Below are 20,355 nucleotides of genomic sequence, written 5' to 3' on the forward strand. Positions count from 1 at the left end.
TTCAGACTAAATAAAACTTTCCAAGCATAGGCAACAAGATAAATGTCTCTGAAGACATACATGATTTTTTAGAACGCTATAATGGCCGAAAATTTCTTTCCAAGCTACGAAACAGCAGAGAATCTGAACAGCAAAGTCTTTTCACTTTGAGTTTCCAAACCACTAACGTTTTGAATATCAACATTCTTCTTACAGCAGTCAACTCCTCCACAGCTTCTAAAAGTGCAATCAAGCACAGAAACAGAATCCTGTCACTTCCACAGGAAGAAATGCAAAAGATACTTGAGGAACTAGCAAAGCTGTATTTTGAAGAAAGTGTATCAAAGCAAGTTTCTATTAGGGGATAAGGGTAAAACAAGGACTTGCAGTATTGTAACATTCTTGTTATTGTCAGGAGGCAAAATTCAACACAAAACATTAGCAAAGAGATAGTAATCTTTTTGTTTGTCTTATAATCAATTCTACTTTTTCTATATTCAGAACATCCAACTTGATGGAATTCCATCTGATTTGGACTTTCCAAGACAACCATAGTTCACTTCAGATCTGAAGTCTCTTAAGTAACACAAAATATTCTACTGATACAAATCTGACTGATATCAGATGATCAAGACTAATCAGCTCACATATGCTTCAAAACTTCCAACCACAAAGCTAAATGTAGTATTTTCACAGCAGCACTAGCAAAACCAATGCTGGCAAGCAGCACACAGCTGTTAACTTCAAACACATCACAATATGATCAAGAAATTTAGTGGTAATCGGGTTGAGTCCAAGACTCAGCTTCAATTTAATTTGAGAATCTAAAGAGTCCTATTATGGGGATATGGGGTGGATAGTTCTGATTATCAAATTTATAGTCCTTAGGGACTGTAGTGGTAGGACAAGGGGTAATGGCTTCAAACTTAAACAGGGGAAGTTTAGATTAGATATAAGGAAGAAGTTCTTTACAGTGAGGATGGTGAAGCACTGGAATAGGTTGCCCAGGGAGGTTGTGGATGCTCCATCCCTGGCGGTGTTCAAGGCCATGTTGGACAGAGCCTTGGACCACGTGGTTTAGTGCAAGGTGTCCCTGCCCATGGCAGGGGGGTTGGAACTACATGATCTTAAGGTTCTTTCCAACCCTTACGATTCTATGATTCTATGATTTAGCATCTGAGTCTTCCTATCAGAAGGAAATTGCTTCTGAGCAGCTTTGTCTTTGCCTGAAATTTGGCTACCATGGGGACTATTGAAAGTGCTCTGTTATCTGAAAGAAAGCTTTTCTTCATATAATTTACATACTTAGTATTATTTTAAGCACATTTCTAGTTCTATACATTCACAATATGTATAACTATATGGTAAGAAATACAATGACTACCTTAGACTATGTCATATGTGCATTAGACTACATGGTTTTGAAACCATGTAGTTTCAATTCTATCAAACTGTAATAGAAATTCTAACCCTATTGTATGTCTATTTTCAAACACTTCATGTGGTTTTCTTGTTGACTTTTTACAGTATTGTTTCCAGCAGGGCAAAGCTGGCAAGTTCACAGGAACACACGTTCAGGATTGTGTCTAAGCTACTTCCCTATGAATACTGCTACTCGTTGCCAATCAGATTAACTTTTTACTGTGATGTTACTGGCAAACATTGCTTACAAAGCTTAGATAACTCAATTCATTCCAAACTCTGCTTGAAATGTGAAGAGCAATTGGATAACAAAACCATGAAACTGACCCTACAGAGTACTCCAGCTCTTCAAAGTACTATCCAAATATAATAAAGGAAAGATGAAAGAAAATTTCCTCCTCACTTCAGTAGTATCTCCTGTATAACTAACAGTAACATATCCAAAGTAGGCATATTCTTTTATTTGGAATTATTACCACTGAACATAATTAAGACCCTTCACATGCACACAACTCCACAGACCTGGGAAGGAACCTCAGGACATTACACTGTATTTAATAAAGTTATTAGAAAACTTTCTGCATCAGAGTTTGTCTCCTTTAAATAAACAAACATTCTGGGATGTGTCTTTGTTAAAAAACTAACTAGAACATTTCTGGGAAAAAAACCAGATGTTACATACAACAGATGCTACATAACACCCTTGGAGGAAAAAAGGGAGTGTATTCAGAACAGCAAACACAGTGTCCCAAGTGAGCTTCAAAGTTCCGAGAATCAGGTTACAGCTACAAGCAGATATCTAACCGGGTACATGAGTAGAACACCACTTCATAAAACCAAAACAGAAGCTAAGCTCACACCAGTTCATTCCCTGAAGGCAAATTTCCTAACCAACAAACGGATAGCAGCAAATTTCCTAACCAACAAACAGCAGCAAATTTGGTTTCAAGTATCAAATTTTTTAAGTACAGGAACTCTTTACCTATGAGACTTTTTTCCCCTCAATCCTCCTATAGAAATGTTCAAGCTACAATATGAAGAAGCCTCATTTCCTAATGTAAAAAAGCTGTACCTAGCTGGACTGAGAGATTCATTTTGTCTCATTTCCAGCAGTGACCAAAAGGAGACTTACAGGGAAGAATAAGGACAAAGCAGACATGCAGGGATCCTTCCCCAGGATGTTCTCCAACAGTTTGCAACTCTGGAATTTCATAGGTCAGAGGTTGGGCAAATTCATGGAAGAAGATTCCAAGATGATGAGATATTCACCTCAAAGGTACAGACTTTCAGCTGCAAGGAGCTCTGCAGCTTCATGTTTCATGGAGAACTACCTCCTTTTGTATTAAGCCTGGAGGTCTCATCAATACCCTTTAGAAAATATTAATAGAAATCAGCTTTTCACTGTTACTTAGCCTCTATCTTATCTAACTACTGCCAATTCTCTTCTAGCTCGATCTGGTTTGTTCTTTAGATGAAGCCTTCTGACACCTTTGATCCTTGTCCAAATTTTTAATGCTTGAATTCTGCAATACATTTGAGATAAGCAGCCCAGACCTGCAGACAGTATTCAAGCTGCAAGGTATCCAGACGACGACATTATGTTCTCTGCTCTTATTAGTTTCCAAATAATTGCTAAAATTCAATTTCCTTTACAACTTATTGATTATAACCAGAATCATATTCAAGCAAAACTCAAAACTCGCAATCCATATAGAGAGTTGGTATTTCTTGTGTCTCACCCCCTGCACATTACCTACCCGTAATTTAGTTGTTCTTATTACTCAGTCACTCAAATCCCACTCGGTGTGCTACAGACAGCCCTTGCCTTTGTTACAGACATAGTATCAACATACTGTGTCACCTCCTTATTCAGATGTTTTGGAACACGTGCAAAAAAGAGGCAGTTTGAATTCTACGTAATACTCAGACATAGGCCAGATCAAAGTTAAATAACCAGAAGATACAGTCTACTGCTCTGCCTATTATTTTATGTCCAAGACTCAAGTAATTTGGAACCACTTCTGTACAAAGCTAGTAAATCTGCACACTCCAAACCCCATCATGCTCATTCCTTAGAAATAAAATGAAAATTCACAGACCAGCTAGGCTAAATATCAAACCTATAATAAATTGAAACAGCCTGCCCCAACCATACTGTGTTTAGTCCATCAGGTTTCTTGCCATGACTAAAGAGCTCAGAACTACTGTATGTACTTTGACATAATATAGGAGAACTTCAGATCATTCACTCCCAGTCCTGCTCAACTACATCAAGGCTCTGCTGGACCAAGGCAGTATGCATCAGCATCCAATATCCCAGTCTCAGCTGAAGAGTCAGATCAGTGCTCATCTATGGGTTTAAAATCGGGCCCAACACCACATTGTGGAGAGGAAGAAAGGAAAACTTCTATGAAGTTTTTCCCTTTCAAGGGTTTAACTTAAACATAGAACAGATAAAAGTCATCTGTATACAAATACATGTGTGAGTTTATGTATGAATGTATGTGTATGCAGGACGGAGTTTTATTTTTCCCTTGCTCTGTATCACACTGTTTAACAAGTAATTTGCAGAAGGTCGTGCTTAGACAAAATTTCATTTGCTGCCAATGTATCAGAACTGGGGTAAGTACTGCCAGTCAAAGCAACACATCAGCTGTCAACTACTGCCACCTCACCAAGGTAAGGGCCCTTTTCACTATTCAAATATTGAGTTAGAGTCCTACATTTCATCCATACTAGAAGTCTTTCTGTTACTTCTCCATTGCAATTGCGTCTGGTATATCCTTTAATTATCTTACCCAACTTATACAACCAAGTCCTCAGTGTAAGCTGAGTACGGGCTAGCTGTCCCTACACAGCAAAACCCACCTGTAGACCAAACAAGTTCTCTATGTGCGTTAGCACCACTGAACATTTACCTTTAAAAACTAGACCTTTCAGAAAAATCTGGATCAGAAGCTAACAGCTACAACTAACAAACTCGTAAGGGAAAGACACATACCACTCCATCTGCAATCTTCCAGTCTGCACAACTTTCATACTTCTGCAGTTGCTTTTCAAACAGTTGTGCTATGGCTCGATGGACAAGTTCATACTGCTCCTGTAGTGGGGTACCAGATAAAAATTAGTGCATGAGAACTTTACATAGAATGAGTGTATATTATCATATGATAGGGATTAATTTTAAAACAAACCATACCTTTGTCTGCACTGCAGAATGCCTTTGTGTCCTCATTTCCTGTATTAAATTAAATACATTGAATTCTTCAGGTATTTTCTGAAATACAGAAGGAAGTCAATTACACTGATATAACTTTGTCAGAACAGCAATACAAAAGCTGTTAGACATCCAAAAGTATGTCTAACTTTTGCAGCTAAACCAATCTGTTTTATCCACATTGCATCTATTCAATGTACAAAGCAATGCCTTTCCAGACCTGGTTTTAAACATTTGACTCAGACCATATGAGAGCAGTTCAAGTATTTTGAAAATGAGACACCCAATGAAAGCATTAATATGACATTGCAACATTAATGATGCTTCATAACCTGAAAAACCTAGGCTGAAGTTATCCCCGTATATCTGAAATACCACCTTTTAGGAGCTGTAAGATTAAGCAGAGATATTGAAAAAGTTGAATTCAAAATCACTTTATATTGAAATATGTTAAAAATAAAATTAGAATTTTACAATCACTTTTTTTTTTTTCCAGATAAAAAAAACTTGCTGTCAAAGGGAAGTAAGTTCATGCTAAAGCATGAATGCAATGAAACTAAACATCCAACCTGTCAAAAGAGTTCTGGAATGTCTTAAACATCTTACTATTATAGAACATTTGGGAGCTCAGTCAATCACTGTTATGAAATGATGGAATGCTACAAAATCTCTTCTTTTAAGATTCCTTACCCCAGCTTTAAGCAAATTCCACGTGTAATCTATGGCACAGATGGCTCCTGTTCTTCCACACCCTGCACTATGAACATAAACAGGTGTGTTAGAAATCATTTTCATTTGTTAAAAACACACTTTAAGCTTTATTTCCAGAGTTCATGTGAAAAAAAAAAAAAAGTATCTAAATCCCTTTCATTTTAAGCTCACTCAACCTGGCACTAGTGTCTTAAAAGGAAAAATGACTTGGCACTGCAAAATGCAGAATGGAGCTTTAAAGCTTTTAATGCAAGTATTTCATAGCCAATTGGAATCGCTATCATGAAAGATGCTTCAATGCTGACATTTTTATTGCCTCTTTCGTCACATTATTCCTAGTTACCACTGCTTCAACAGCAGGGATTTTGTCCAAGTTTAATGAGAGATACGTTAAATGGCAAACCAGAATACATTAAAGACTTCCCACATTTTTCTGATTTAGTATCATATCTGTATTTTCTGCTTTTTATCTTAACACCTTAAATCTGAAAGCTATTAAAAAATGACAGAGAATATCACACTTACTCTTCCTAATAGTATGAATTTCTCTATTTTACACATAAAGAGTTATAATGTATGCATATTTACTGCATTATAATTATACTGTTGTAAAGAACCAACCTTCACAACCGTATTGACATTCAAGAGAAACAGGACAAAGTGAAATGGATTTCAGTGCTAAGTAAGTTTTCTTATGGTTTTAAACCTCAATTACTTACAGTGACAAGTTAAAGAATGCAGCTAAAGACAGCAGATTGCTGTACACTTTAAGACTATAACCAAGCTCTAAAGAGTTAGCAAGACCTAACAATTTAACATTTCCCAGCTTATAAATCTGAATTCAGTTTTTCTGACATACATACATTAACTTTTGTTGCTTTAAAAGGTATTAAATATCATAGGCAAGAATCTACCACAGAAATTGTCAAGAAACTGTCAATTTACTGGAACATTTTCATGGCAGTTTAGCTTCAACAGTCTGTTAACCTAATTTTGGGTCACAGATGAAACTGTTGCTCAGAAGCAAAGACTTACCAACCAGAAACTACAGCCTGCTCATTAGAGATCTTTTTTTGTCATATTAGAAGGCAGACAGAAGAGTTCTTAGGCAGTGATGCACCTGCTATGTAGTCTCTCCTATTGAGAACAGAGCCTTCACTCCCAGATCTGATTTGCGATGATCTTCAAAGTCTATTTTGTCCTAATGAGGGTTTAAATGTCTTAAGAACCACAAAACAGTTTCCCTTTCAAAGACTAATTCTTTTCTGATTGATGTTCTGTCTTAAACTGAAACAAAAGCAGAATTTTACTGTGGCATGTGTTTAAAGACAATGAAGACTGTGTGATTTTGAGCCAAGTTTTGACATGAGGAAATACTCCTTTTTAGAAAACAAAAATAAATAAATTCTGATGGAGAATCAAACTAGTGCCTCTCCTACCAAAAGTCTAGACTTCAAAAAAATTAAACTTCAAAAATAAATATATCTGATACCTGCAGTGTATGCAAATTGGTACATCTTCATGTTCCTGGTATTCTCTCATCAAGCTGATCATGTCCAGAATAGAATCAAAAGAGGAAGGGACATCATGGTCAGGCCAGTTAACATAATGAAATTGGTAGACACTACGAGTCTCCTAAAAGAGAAGGAACGAGAAAGGTGTTAATGATAATACATATTTGAGGAGTTTGTATGAAATAATTAGTTCTATGAACCCTCAATTTCTTGCATGATTGTGTACAAGCAAAGCCATTTACCCACAGCTTATACCACTTACAACAAAAAAAAGAGAAGTTCTGAAGTAGTACTTTGAGTGCTGGCTAATGCATAGGAGAAAGTGCTATGGGATAGTTCACAGAAGACCTTCTCTGTAACGTAAGGGTTAAAGGACCCACAACTTTGCACTGTGTTGAAAGATTGGCTGTCCTTACAGACTTCACCTTTGAAAGAGAGACAGGGAAAGACCAAACTGGTTTTCCTCATAGAAAGCAAAATCATTTTGTATATTTATATGAGTTTCAATTTCTTTTGCACAGTATTTGGCACGATGCTCCATTGAAAATTTTATAGAAGTGACAAAGCTTTTCATTATTCTGGAAAATCAAGAAGTGAACTTAGAAGGATGTTACTTTATACCCCAAATACATATTTTCTTCCACAGTTTAAGGCTACACTTAGAATTACTCAAAGTAAGATAAAGAGTCTGTAACTCATTACCAAAGTATGAGCCCACAGAAATGCTGAAGCAAATTTGCCAGATAAGTCTGAAGAAAGATCATTTTATCAGCTGCGTACATTGAATATCAACAGATCTTTGTTAATCCTTTCAGTTACATTACACCATAAAGGAATGCAAACTTTGGGCTCTTTGCTAAGGACAAAAGCATAACTCTATGTAGCTTTTTTTATTACTTAGTTTTTATGCAGCACACAGGCATTCTATAAATATTAACTGGAATAGAATTCATGGAAGCAGCTAAACGTGATTTGTATGTATAGTACATGCAAGCAATATTAGCTACAGTTTCTGAAGTAACCAGTTCTCATCATATTCAGGTATTAAATGTAATGTAGTTTCTACTTCAGGGTTTTTGATATCTTTTCAGTTCTGTTTTTAAGTGCACCATTTCAAAAAACGCTGCAGACCCCACAGCTATTACGCAGTTCATTTTTGCTATCTAAAGTTTCATAGCACAGTCAGGTATGAGCATTCAGGACATACCAACAGAAATGAACTGATTAAGTTCATGCACCCTATGCAAGCTACTGCAGAGAAAGAATTATCCTCCAAAATTACCCCCTCATGATTAAACAGTTTTCATAATTATTGTGATATCAGTTGTTGAAATGGAATAAGCATTGCTAAACAAAACCTAACCACAAGTGAGACTAACCTGTAATAAATAATTTCTTAATACGGGATGCCCATTAAAATGACATTGTGTAAAACAGACCATCAACCTTCATGGTTTTTCAGGACAGCTCTACACTTATCTTTATTTGCTGACAGTTGTTTTTCAGAACAATAAAGTTGCATCAAATCTGACATTTAAGTTTGTAAGAAAGGTGTAAATCATTCCTTCTTAACACTTACACGAGAATGCAAGTGCTTTTATTTCACTGAAAATGTGACAATTTTCACAAATAACATACTCTGTTTTTTAAGTAGGTCTCATGTTTTACAGTAGTTTGTGCCCTAAGTTTTCACAATGATGAATAAATTCAGTTTTGTCCATAAAGAGACTAATAATCCATTTACAGCTGCCAACCTAAATAGTGCAAATGAACTGGTTTACCGGAATACTTGTCTGGTAAGCCAATTCTACATCTTGAACACTAGGATATCAAATCTTCAAGAATTCCAAAGCCTTGAGTTCACTTTTAAAAGTACATTTCTATCTTGACCCTTGAATATATTACATACAATTCCCCCATGCAGAAGTTCTCCAAGCAAAAAGACAACGCAACTCAATTTAGACAAGAACATTCCACATTTTTTGTATCTATTTCCATTCCAAAAAGAGTAACTTTTTACAAGCTAGAGTGAGAAACTTTAGGGAAAATAAAGAGTTACTAAGCTGTTGTCATTCTTGCTTTATTTTTATTCGGCAATACAAATATATGAACAGGTATTAGAAATATCTTTTAACATTGTAAAACTCTCTTGACAATAAGTTAGAGTATAGGGCAAATTCTAACAACCACACAGACTTTACCCAAAAATAAGCTAACTAGAGGAAAAAGGGGTTTTTGACAAGTTTGATTCAGTTTGTCATCATGTTTTCAGTTGGGGTGAACTGTGAAATTCTCCTAGGGTGACAGAAGCTTTCTAGTTGTTAACATATGGCATTGAAGACCATCACACAACTTTGGCTAACCAAGAACATATATAAAAAGGCAAGGGAAGAGTTTCACTACTCTTTTCTTATATACTAAGCCTTTAACATCACTTCTAAACTTTATTATTTACATACTGAGTCAGCACATAAAAAAGGGAAGATATTTTTATGAGTTTCCTCCATTGTATCATTTCAGAGACCTTTGAGCAACCATTAAAGTTGAGACCAGAGCTGATTGTATACTTACATTTTGAAATTCAAGTAATAATGTTCTAATGAAGTAATCTGTTCTTGCTTGCTCAGCTTCCTAAACATGAAAAACAGTAGTGAATTGGGGGGGGGGGAACATATTAATATGCAGCATAAAGGATATAACTAAAAAAACCCAAACTTGGATGTCTTTAAGTTACTGGTTTTGTAGCTACAATTTCCCCAAAAGATGGGCAATCAAAACACTGATTTTAAAACACAACTTATCTTGCTACACAAGATACTGTGAAAGATGTTACTTTTACTTAAAATAAAAATGTGAGTTTTCAAACCAGTGCCTAACCTGCTCCCAAAAGTATCAATAACCTTGTAAGAGTATTTCAAGGTACTTCTTTTGCTTTATTTCTCCATATATCCACTGAATTTACAGACTGCCTCCCACAGCCATCCTTCTGGAACACTTCTGCTGCATAGACTTCAGCCTCTTATCACTCCATCCTGTAACATCTCCTTTCATTCCCGCCCCCCTTCTACTATTTTCAATTAAGAGTGCATCTGAATGGATCATTGTAATTATTTTGGTTGTGGCCAAAAAGCATAGCTTCGAATACTCACAAAATTTTCAAATCTGCCTTTGAAACATCAAGGAAAGTTTATACTGTAGACACCAAACAATATTGCCCTACTTAAACATTAGTAATATCACAATTTGAAGATGCTTTTAAAAGCTTAGCATTATATCTTCCCACAGTGAATCTGGGAGACTGCATACATGCTTTAGAATCACAGAATGGTTTGGGTTGGAAGGGACCTTAAAGATCATCCAGTTCCAACCCCACTGCTGCAGGAAGGGACACCTTCCAACAGACCAGGTTGCTCCAAGCCCTGTCCAACCTGGCCTTGGACACTGTCAGGGATGGGGCAGCCACAGCTTCTTTGGGCAACCTGTGCCAGTGCCTCACCATCCTCATCGTGAAGGATTTTTTCCCAACGTCTAATCTAAATCTCCTCTCTGTCACTTTAAAGCCATTCCCCCTTGCCCTGTCCCTACATGCCCTTGTAAAAAGTCCCTCTCCAGATTCACTGTAGGCCCCCTTTAGGTACTGGAAGGCTGCTATAAGGTCCCCCCAAGCCGCCACCCCCTCTTCAGGCTGAACAAGCCCAACTCTCTCAGCTTGTTTATTGTTCACTTAATGCATTCCTATTTGCATTAATTTACCATTTTCCATGAAGAAAACAATTGCAGCACCTTGCAGATTTAAAGGAGATAGCGCATAGCTAGCAGCAATGGAGCCAATGTACACCATTGTACCCAACAGCAATATTCAGCTGAGAAGTCAATTACAACATACACACTATCCCTTTTCACAAACACCTGCCAGGTATGTGGCCATGGCCTAATAGCTACAGGGCACAAAAAAGCAAAACCCACAAAAACCCAATCCCACAAGCCAATTTTTAAATCAATTTAAGGTAGGAAAAGGCTACTCAGAATCTTTATAGACTAAAATCTGTAAGTACGTGCTTTCCTGACAAGATGAACTTGAAGTGTACTTAATTCTTGGTACACTATTTTGAAGTGGAATTAAGAATAGCTCAATAAACTGACATGCTAGCTCCTTCTGAACAACTTAAAGCACTTCAGCTAGAAAATAGCAGCAATTCCTATCCAAACCCACGTAATTTTGCTCTAAGGAGAAGATAAAACCAGTTTTGAGATCAATTTGGAACAGATCAATTGCACTGTTTTAGAGTAAGTGAACAGCTAAGGCCAATCATGAACTCCAGAGAAAAAAGTTCACAGTAAGATCACTTATATTGAAGTTAATTTCTTCTATGTCCTCTTTGTGAAATGGTAATTACACCATGACTTCTTTTACTATCCAGCTTTCTCTTCTGAGGAAAAATGACTGCAAAAACCCATTGGGGTATACTCTTGCATGATGACAGGTGCCAAAAGAATGATTACTTTCAATTCCCTGCTGTGCTTGGTGCAGGAGATATCCATAGTCCCTCTTCCTGCCTATTCATCTGCCAGCAATCCTTACATGACCATTTATGAGCAAGCAGCAAAACTGGAAGAGGCTCTAGTAGTTGTGCTCAGAGATCAGAACTCCCGGTAACACTGACGCAATGTGCCATGGAAACACTCAGGTTTCCACCATCTTCCTGGAATCACGGCTTACTTGACAGTTACCCCCTGTGAATTTTCCAGGAAAAGATTCAGACCTCATGGTGATCCGCTACTTGTTTTTGTTTTGATTTTAAAAGCAACAATAGAAGCAAAGGAAGTAATTTCAAATAAACCTGTACCTGTTACCAACAGAAACAAGTTACAAAAATTAGGAGCTTAGTTTCCATTTTCTTTATTCATGCTTTCATAATTAACTTTATGTAACTTAAGGAAAACAACCTATTTCAGCATTACTTTAATTTCTCATGCACATCCAGAACACACGAGTCATAACAGAGAGAAACAACTGCATGCATATTACTTGCCTTCATGAGTGTGGTACTGACATTCAGAACTACATCATGTAAAGCTAAAGAAATGTTACACAAAAGATACCAGACCAAGGGACACATATTCCCTACTTAAAAAAATGAAAAATCATGGAAGATTCAAAACCCTACACGGCTTAGATACACACATGGTTTTCCACTGCACTCCTTTGAGAGTCCTTGTGTAAGATCTGGGACTGAACAATTAAAAAAGCCTCTGTTTTGTAATACACTCTGTTTGTTGAACAGTTATTTTAAGTTACAAAAGCATGAATCCTTCAAAATTGATTTATAAAGCTTTATACTTACACAAGAAACACGAAATGGTCCAAAAGTTACAGCTGCTTCTCCATACAGAGGCCAGTAACGTTCACATTTTTTCTGTTAAAGCAAAGAATCCTAATTTAATTCATGTGTAGTACTGAAAGATGATGATTAACACAAGCAGAGTAGACAAAATGATAATCTCAAAAGCCTTATTCTCTCTCTTATTTGGTGCTTTTCCTTAACATCTGCCTACTGGTGCCTTGCTGGACTTTAAATAAGAAAAATGTCTTTACTCTTGGATACCAAAAGAAAAACTAAAAACTCAGATGACCCATAAAGCCAAAGGACACTCTGTAAATCAGGACATGAACTTCACGACTGCCTACATACACGTAAGCACGCATCGCACAGAGGGACACAATGAGAGCTTTTTAGTTTTTGTGGAAGTTTGGAGTGCATAATTCTGGACCAACTTTGTTTACTTCCTTCTCATGTCATATGAACATCGCAGAGATTTAAAAGACAGATTGTTTCTGCAGCTGTATCGATTGACAGGAAATTCAGAAGGACTCGGGATTTTGATAGTTGGCCTACATCCCACAAAGAGCAAGATTTTTTCCATAGAGACATAACAGACCATTAGTACAGTTTGGTTTACAAACACATATGGTATATTCCACTGGGATGACACCTAAGTAATAATGTAACACTGTAAACAGGGCAAAGGAAAGCAGTCACGTTCATTATTTTCTATGCACACAAAGGGTAGGCGTTCTCATTCAACCTGGAAGATTATTTTTACAGTTATGGATTTGGTATACGGAGCTTCACAGGTATCAGCATATTGCCCCACTTAAGCAGTGCTCATTTAGTTTTGTATTTAGTATACATACCCTTCCCATTTCAAACTCCCGACAGGCCATTACGATTATCTGAAAAGACAAAAAGATGCTTAAAGTTAGCAGCTTTTAGATCAAGTAACTTCAACGCTTTACTATTTGCTTCTGTCTGGGCCAAAATTGATAATTGGTTACTACTGAAGAGACAAATTAAATCTGTTTTCCTACCTGCAGATGCACACCCTTTTAAATCTAAAATAGTACCCAAGTCGTATTCCACACAAAATCTACAACACTGATACAACATTTTTAGGTTACTTGATCTGAGTTCATCGTAATCCTGTACAAACACCTTATTTATTCAGTCTAAATTTAATCATAAAAATATAGAACCATGCTGACTGGAAGAAACAGAGCTATATTTGCTTAAAATCACATAGCCTGCTTAAAATAGGTGCAAAAAACATATTTAAAAACCAAGAATTAGGTGTCTTAGGTGAAGCTATTTCAGATACATGAATGTGAATAGCACAGGAATGCTATTTGTTACATGTAACCATGATTTAGGTGTCTGATAAAACACTTAGAAAATACTTTCAGAAATAGTTTGTTGAACATACCCACTTTTAACAGTACTTAAAAGTTAAGTCCTGACAATAGCTGTTTAAACAGACAGAGAATATATAAACCAGTAAGTAACCCAAAATTAGCAAAAAAAACCCAACCCCAAAGGTAGGCTTTTTTTTTGTTGTTTCACATGCTGCTTCTGTATGTGATTTTGTCAGCCCACTTAAGAGTTGTAAGGTCTACTAGAGGACAGATAATGTAACCAAGCACCAACCTATTCATGATTTCATATTCATTCAATGAAATTATTACTTTGGATTTACATTATTAAATTGAATAAATAATATTAACGATATAAAGAATGCTATTTAAACTACAAAAGCAAGATTTGAGAAGTAAATGGACTAAATAACTGTCAATATTTTTTATAATATCAGCCAGCTCACTCAAAAGATATCAAATCACTGTGCTATGAAATAAGGAAACATCCAGTTTTGGGTTTTAAGTAGGTACTTACAGCAACATTGTATTCCCATATCATCCTCCAGAAGTCTATTACTGTATTTGCTAATGGTCCCTGGGTAGCAACATATGCTTTTGGCCCATGTACTCCCTAGGATTGCACAAAGGAACCATTAATGTTTATAAAGAAAATTAATACGCACTGAATAAAAAAGGCTTGAGGTTATAATCTTGTAAATTTAGGATATTTGTTTTATTTTTATGCTTTATGTAACAGGAAGGGTGAATATGAAACGACGCCCATTCACATTAGTGGGAATTTTGCAGGTGATTTCAAGGGGGGCCCAAGATTACAACAGCTACTGTGCTGCCAGAGACTAACAAAAAATACAAAGTTTCTGTATGTTCAGATTCAGAAGGTTCCCTTTAAGCCTGCGTTTTCTTTAGCACCTAAACATTTAATGATGAAAGTTTGAAAATCCTGCTGCTGAAAAGCATCCCCCTGAACAAATTTCAGTTCCTCTTCCCAGTAATGCCACATTTTAAAACTCCCAAATTTGAAAATCTACTTTTTATAAAGCTTGAAGGCATTTACCTTCACCTTTTAAAACTAAACATTCAGCAAGTGAGATCTATAAGAACACCCCTTTCTGAATAAGCACTACCGTATAGAAGCAGCATCAGGATAAGGATACAAGAAAAGCCCAAGATATTCACCTTTTGAAACTAAAGTGTAACAGACTTTTAGCCAAATTCTGGCTTCTCTTTCAGAATGTTAGATAGAATTCCATTGCCACACTTCTGCCATGAACAGTAAGAAGTGCATATTAACATACACAATTTGTCAAACACCTCATTTATGACGCCTAAATCCAGCCTCTTTCAAAATGCAGTATTTTTAACACTATCAATAGTTAAAACAATAGTATCTGAATTTTCCTATGGTATAAAGTTCCAACTTGGTTGCCTGTCACTTCAAAATGAAGTATTTTATATTAGACTTAGACTAAGATTAAAACTGAAAAAAATTGCCTCATAAATGGCATCATCTTTGCAAATTTAAGTTACAATAAAATCTTCACTCACAGCTTTAAATTCTTTCTCAGTCTATAATATAAAACTGCACTGATATGAAATAAAAGCTTAAAAAGAATTTCAGAACTGTTAAGATAGCAATACATACCTTAATAAAGTTTGCGTTAATGTAGTCTGAATCTTGTGGGGGAGTTTTTAAGGTCAGTTTAACCCGGCTATGATCAACTAAAAGAAGAATATTTTGGGTTTTTTTTTAACACAAGAATTACAACATATGCAAATCAATATGTAACAGTAAATATAATATATAGTACATATTATATGTATAGAAGAAATTAAGCATTAAAGAATGTTTCCCAAAGATAAGTCACAGAAGCAAGTCAGTCAGTTAATTTTAATATCCCTCCCCAGCTCAGGTAGGGATAAGCAGAGTAGCTCCTATTGCTGCGTGCTTCTGATGCTGAAGTTCACAGAGTACCAACTACTGGCATTCCAAAAGCAATTCATCACAACGACGCAAAATTCAATTGATCAGAAATAACCAAAATTATAGTTACACAATATTAGCACAGATCATGATGGTCAGAATTAAAGCACCGCTACAGAAAGCAGAAAGAATAAACCACCAGTGCGTAGTTAAAGCAGTCACTATGTCTTAAAGAGCCTCTGCCAGGGAGGACTCCAAGTATTACAACATTGAAACATGTACTGGGGCTTATTGCTCAGGCACAGAATGACTTCTATCCCTGAACACAAGGCTTAGGCACTTTGCTGGGGCACTTCTTAACTAGAAGCAGCAGATTCCTTCATGTAGGAGTGTTGACATTTCAAGTTTCTGCCTTAAGCATTACTGTCTCAGGAGAAAGCTTCTTATAAAAACAGATATTTGGAGACCAAAAATCCTCAGCAGACTTAAAAATAGCCTTTATTACTTGTTGACAGAATAAACTTAACATCTTGGAATTCTCTTTGGTGTCGAAAGAAAATAATTAAGTGCGTCTTTAATACAGAATGAACTTGATGATTCTTATTAAGAAGGAGGGTAGGTGGTTGGTAGGTTCACCAGTTCTTCCAGCTCTTGTTGATACCAATGCTTCCTAGCTATCACATTAAAAAAAAAAAAAAAAAAAAAAAATCATTCAAACCATCTCTACACTAGAGGCTGTTTTAGTTGGGATCAAAAAAATTAGCTTTGAACTCTGCAGAAACAGCATCTGCTCAAGAGATTTCTGTTACTTTCTGCTCCCAGGGTCAATTCCTCAGCCACAGAACAGCTGCTAAAACTTTTATCAGAGCTAAATTCAAGAAAAAGATATAAAAAGGAGTCTATTTAAACAGAGAAAATATGGTTGGTTGGTTTTAGTTGGGGTTTTTTTGGTCAAAACATCACTGGTAATAAAACAGGGAACCGTGCCCACAAGTACATGCTAAGAGTTATTTCTATACAGAAAGCTCTTCCAAAAAGCTTCCAAGATATTTGCTTTGAAGATGGTGAAAATTTTTGCCAGAGCACTGATAACATACAAAAAATGTTTGTGTTACCATGTAATGCTTCCTAAAAAAGCACAAGCATAGATTACAAGACATTTAGATCACAGATCTAAAGACAACACACTCTCACATAAAGCCCTAGAGAAATCCTTCGAGCATGTTACACTGTATTACACTCCTCCATATAACGTAAAAGCAAGAACACTTTCTAAGCATGCAGCAGTGTCACAGACTTAATACTAAAAACTACTTTGTAATGGCAGATCTGAAAGAGGTGGGGGTTAGTTTAGATATAGGGAATAAATGCTTTACTGTGAGTGTGGTGAGGCCCTGGCACAGGGTGCCCAGAGAAGCTGTGGCCGCCCCATCCCTGGACATGTCCAAGGCCAGGCTGGATGGAGCTTTGAGCAACCTGGTCTAGTGGAAGCAGTGGGGTTGGAACTGGATGATCTTTAAGGTCCCTTCCAACGCAAGTCATTCTATGATCTTATGGTCTACCAAAATGCCAGCATAGAAGAAAGAGTATAACAACTCTTATTAAGACAATAACAACTTCCCTTCTCTTTTTCACTTTTACTCTATCCATTAAACATGTTTCCTCCCAACTAAACCAAGACAAATACAAAACCCCCAATAATATTTAGCAATTTTGCTGCAGTTGAGCTTAGTACTACACTACTCTTCAACATGTGATGTATATGTATACATATGTATAACATAATTCTCCAGCAAAATAGGAACACCTGCGCCTCTCCTTCTCAGTGCAGCAGCAAGCACTATACCACCACCTTAAACAACCTAAGGCCTGTGGCTTTAAAGCAAAGTTTACTGCTAGAAGTGTTGCTCCAAGTGCTGATACACAGTAAAATTCCAGCACTAGAAAAAAAGAGCATACAGGTGTACAACGATCTGAAACACACAGTCAATCACTGGAGTTTATTACTAGAACACACTTTGAAAATGAAAGCTAATGATGCTTAGGACCATTTTCAGCTTCAAATTGGTTATAAACCTCCTAACATTTCCGAGAAAGCTGAGCAGAGTAAAATGCATCTGTTGCTCATCTTCTGGGATATGAAAAATAGCATTTGTCAGACAATTACCATTTAACCTCACTGTCAGCTGTTCATACTGAGAAACACAGCAAGAGCTTCTGAAATACATGGCCCATGAGCTACACAAAGTGAGCCTGTAACACGCAATCTTGTCATTACAGATCACTGGCCCGTTCTAGCCACACATTGGTGGTTTTAAAACTTAAATTCAGCTCTGAGTCTTGTTTTCTGTGATTGTCTCTTAAACAGCATTTCACCTGGGCTCTAGCAAAATACAAACCAAACGTAACTCAGCACTGAAAGTTCTCTGACACCGTTTGCAGGATATAAACAAGCAAAAAATACCTATTTTACTTCAAACTACAAACCTGGGTTCCTTAAGGCTCCTTAAAATTCCATCTAGAGTTTATGCTGACATTTATTTTCTACCATGAATAACATGGTCCTAAGGAAAAAATACAGTTAAGCACCTAGTAAAGCTCTAGACTGTTCTGAGCTAAAATGGAAGTGTCATCTTGATACAGCTTGGGACCTAGCACACATTTTATCTTTAGGTAATAGCTCTCCTAATATACACAAGTATTCACTCACTTTGCCTTCCAAGTTAAAAATAAAAATTCTATGAAAGTTATCTTTCAGCAAATTATTTCCAATTTTGCCTGTCGGTAATAACTAAATAGTAAAATTCAAAACGCATTAAGAATAACAAGCACTTTCCTTTGTCTTCTATTAACACGTAACTCAGACTTACATGGCAAGATATCCTTGTATCTATTCTTTTTAACATTTTCTTCTTTTTCTCCAGTGGCTGTTGGGTAGATCTTCTCTGTTCTGTATTTTGTCGATAATCTTCTTAACCTCTGAAATAAAACATTTGTGTTATATTTTCAAGTCTGCAAATAACAGAAACATCACAAGGCAATAGCTTCATTGATAAAGTATAAGATCGTTCCATAAAAACTTCTTCACTTGTTTTACAATATTCACTATGATGAAGTTTAAAAATCTACTTATCCAGTACTTTTAGCTCATCAGCAGTTTACAGCCAAGTTGAAGCCGGTTCTATACATCATGAAACATGGAGCAACATTGGGAAAGCCACTACAGCACCAGTATGGAATACAGCTATATTTTATTTAGGAAATATACAGCCTTGTTAGGGAGTAACAACTGCATCAAGAATACCTGTGTTAAACAGAAAACTCTGTTATTGCTCAGAATACCTGGAGTAAGAGCTCAGAGCAGGCTGGCTTGGGAGCAGCCATTAGCAGCCTGTACTTTGCTCTGAAGCATGTGGCTTCCAACACTGACATGTGAACAGAAAGCAAAATCTCACTTTTAACAGGCATCAACTCCTAATGCCCAAGTCCTATTGAGTTTGAAGCTCACCCAGAGGAAGAAGGTCCCTGCCTCTCCTGTACAAGGTATTCACAATTAAGATGAGTGACAGGAGGTCTGATGGATTCACAACATATGTCTTTCCCCCCACCCCTCCATCCATCTATTTCAAATCCTAGAAATCTGAGTCAAAACCTCTAATAATAAAAACCAGCCCATGCCTTCCAGCAACCTGGGAAATAACAGAGCAGTACAGCTTTTATCATTGAACTAGGCCTTCAGAACCTTAAAACTGAGGAGGAAGAAGAGAGTGTAAATACTCTTTGGAAGAAAAAATAAAATACAAGAAGAGCCAGAAGGGGTTAGTTAGTTATTTTAGACTGTGTAGACATCCAGATTTAAAAAAGGAACCTGAAGAACTCAGAAAGTTAATTCTGGCTTCTAGCTAAAGTAGGTGGTTGCAAAACCAGCTGTTCTATCGACACCGACATGGTGGTGGTATATAAGACGATCAAGAGGAAAACAGAGAACATAGCTTCAAACAAGTTTAGGATTTCCATTGAGTGGTATTTTGCACAAGTAGAAGGATAGAGGTTGTTCATGTTCCCCTCAGTCCATACTTAATGCTTGATTATCATCTTTGAAGACCCCAAATGTTTATGACTTGCTTTCTTTTAGGGAAGGGGAAGAACAAGGGAGGTTGTTTCCTAGTTAGAAATATAATCCTGTTTTCACTGACTACGCAACAACATACAGGCAGAAGGGCAACATAAGATGATCCGCTTGGAAAGCCAGTTTTCTTCTTAAATTCTTCTAAAACTACTGAAGCACTGGGGAGACTCACTGCACACTTCAAATTTTTAAAGAAAAAGGGAAAATGAATTGGCAACTCAGGTCCTGCAGTACTTTTTCTGGCAAAAAGGGAAAAGAAAGAAAATCACAAAATTTAGTGGTTTTGCTGTATACAGAAAAACACTCATAAAATTTGTCTGGACAGGGTGAAAAAACCAACAGATTTTATATGCAAATGTAAACTTTGCATTAATTTAGTTGAATAATATGCTTCTAATAACCCATAAAACCGGCATCCATCCCTGGCAGTGTTCAAGGTCAGTTTGGCCAAGGCCTTGGGCAACATGGTCTAGTGTGAGGTGTCCCTGCCCATAGCAGGGGGGTTGGAACCAGATGATCTTAAGGTTCTTTCCAACCCAAACCATTCTATGATTCTGTGATTCTAAGCAAGTCAAGCACCAGCAGTTTTCAGACAAATTTTCTTCTCTTCTCCAAGGACTATCACAGATTAAATCACTGAATGCTAAAAACAGTAACAGAACTAGCACACAGGGTTGTTTTTTCTTCAAATGCATTGCTCTTGAAAAAACTTGCAGTGTTAGGCAATGAGAAAAAAAAGCAAACATTTGG

At 36.7% G+C, this 20,355-nt stretch overlaps 1 protein-coding gene across 1 annotated transcript in view; it reads right to left on the reverse strand.

Moving 5' to 3' along the window:
* PTPN12 (protein tyrosine phosphatase non-receptor type 12) overlaps window positions 1–20,355 on the reverse strand; it is a 71,900-nt gene that overhangs the window by 22,540 nt on the left and 29,005 nt on the right. The window contains exons 2-11 of the mRNA XM_030479227.1: window positions 18,347–18,455; window positions 15,198–15,274; window positions 14,070–14,165; window positions 13,040–13,078; window positions 12,189–12,260; window positions 9,415–9,474; window positions 6,822–6,964; window positions 5,309–5,375; window positions 4,601–4,678; window positions 4,403–4,501 (exon numbers count right to left, since the gene is read on the reverse strand). Of these exons, the coding sequence (XP_030335087.1) occupies window positions 4,403–4,501; window positions 4,601–4,678; window positions 5,309–5,375; window positions 6,822–6,964; window positions 9,415–9,474; window positions 12,189–12,260; window positions 13,040–13,078; window positions 14,070–14,165; window positions 15,198–15,274; window positions 18,347–18,455 (840 nt within the window). The remainder of the gene's footprint in view (window positions 1–4,402; window positions 4,502–4,600; window positions 4,679–5,308; window positions 5,376–6,821; window positions 6,965–9,414; window positions 9,475–12,188; window positions 12,261–13,039; window positions 13,079–14,069; window positions 14,166–15,197; window positions 15,275–18,346; window positions 18,456–20,355) is intronic.

This window comes from Strigops habroptila, chromosome 3 (genome assembly GCF_004027225.2).
Source record: "Strigops habroptila isolate Jane chromosome 3, bStrHab1.2.pri, whole genome shotgun sequence".
Taxonomy (NCBI): Eukaryota; Metazoa; Chordata; class Aves; order Psittaciformes; family Psittacidae; genus Strigops; species Strigops habroptila.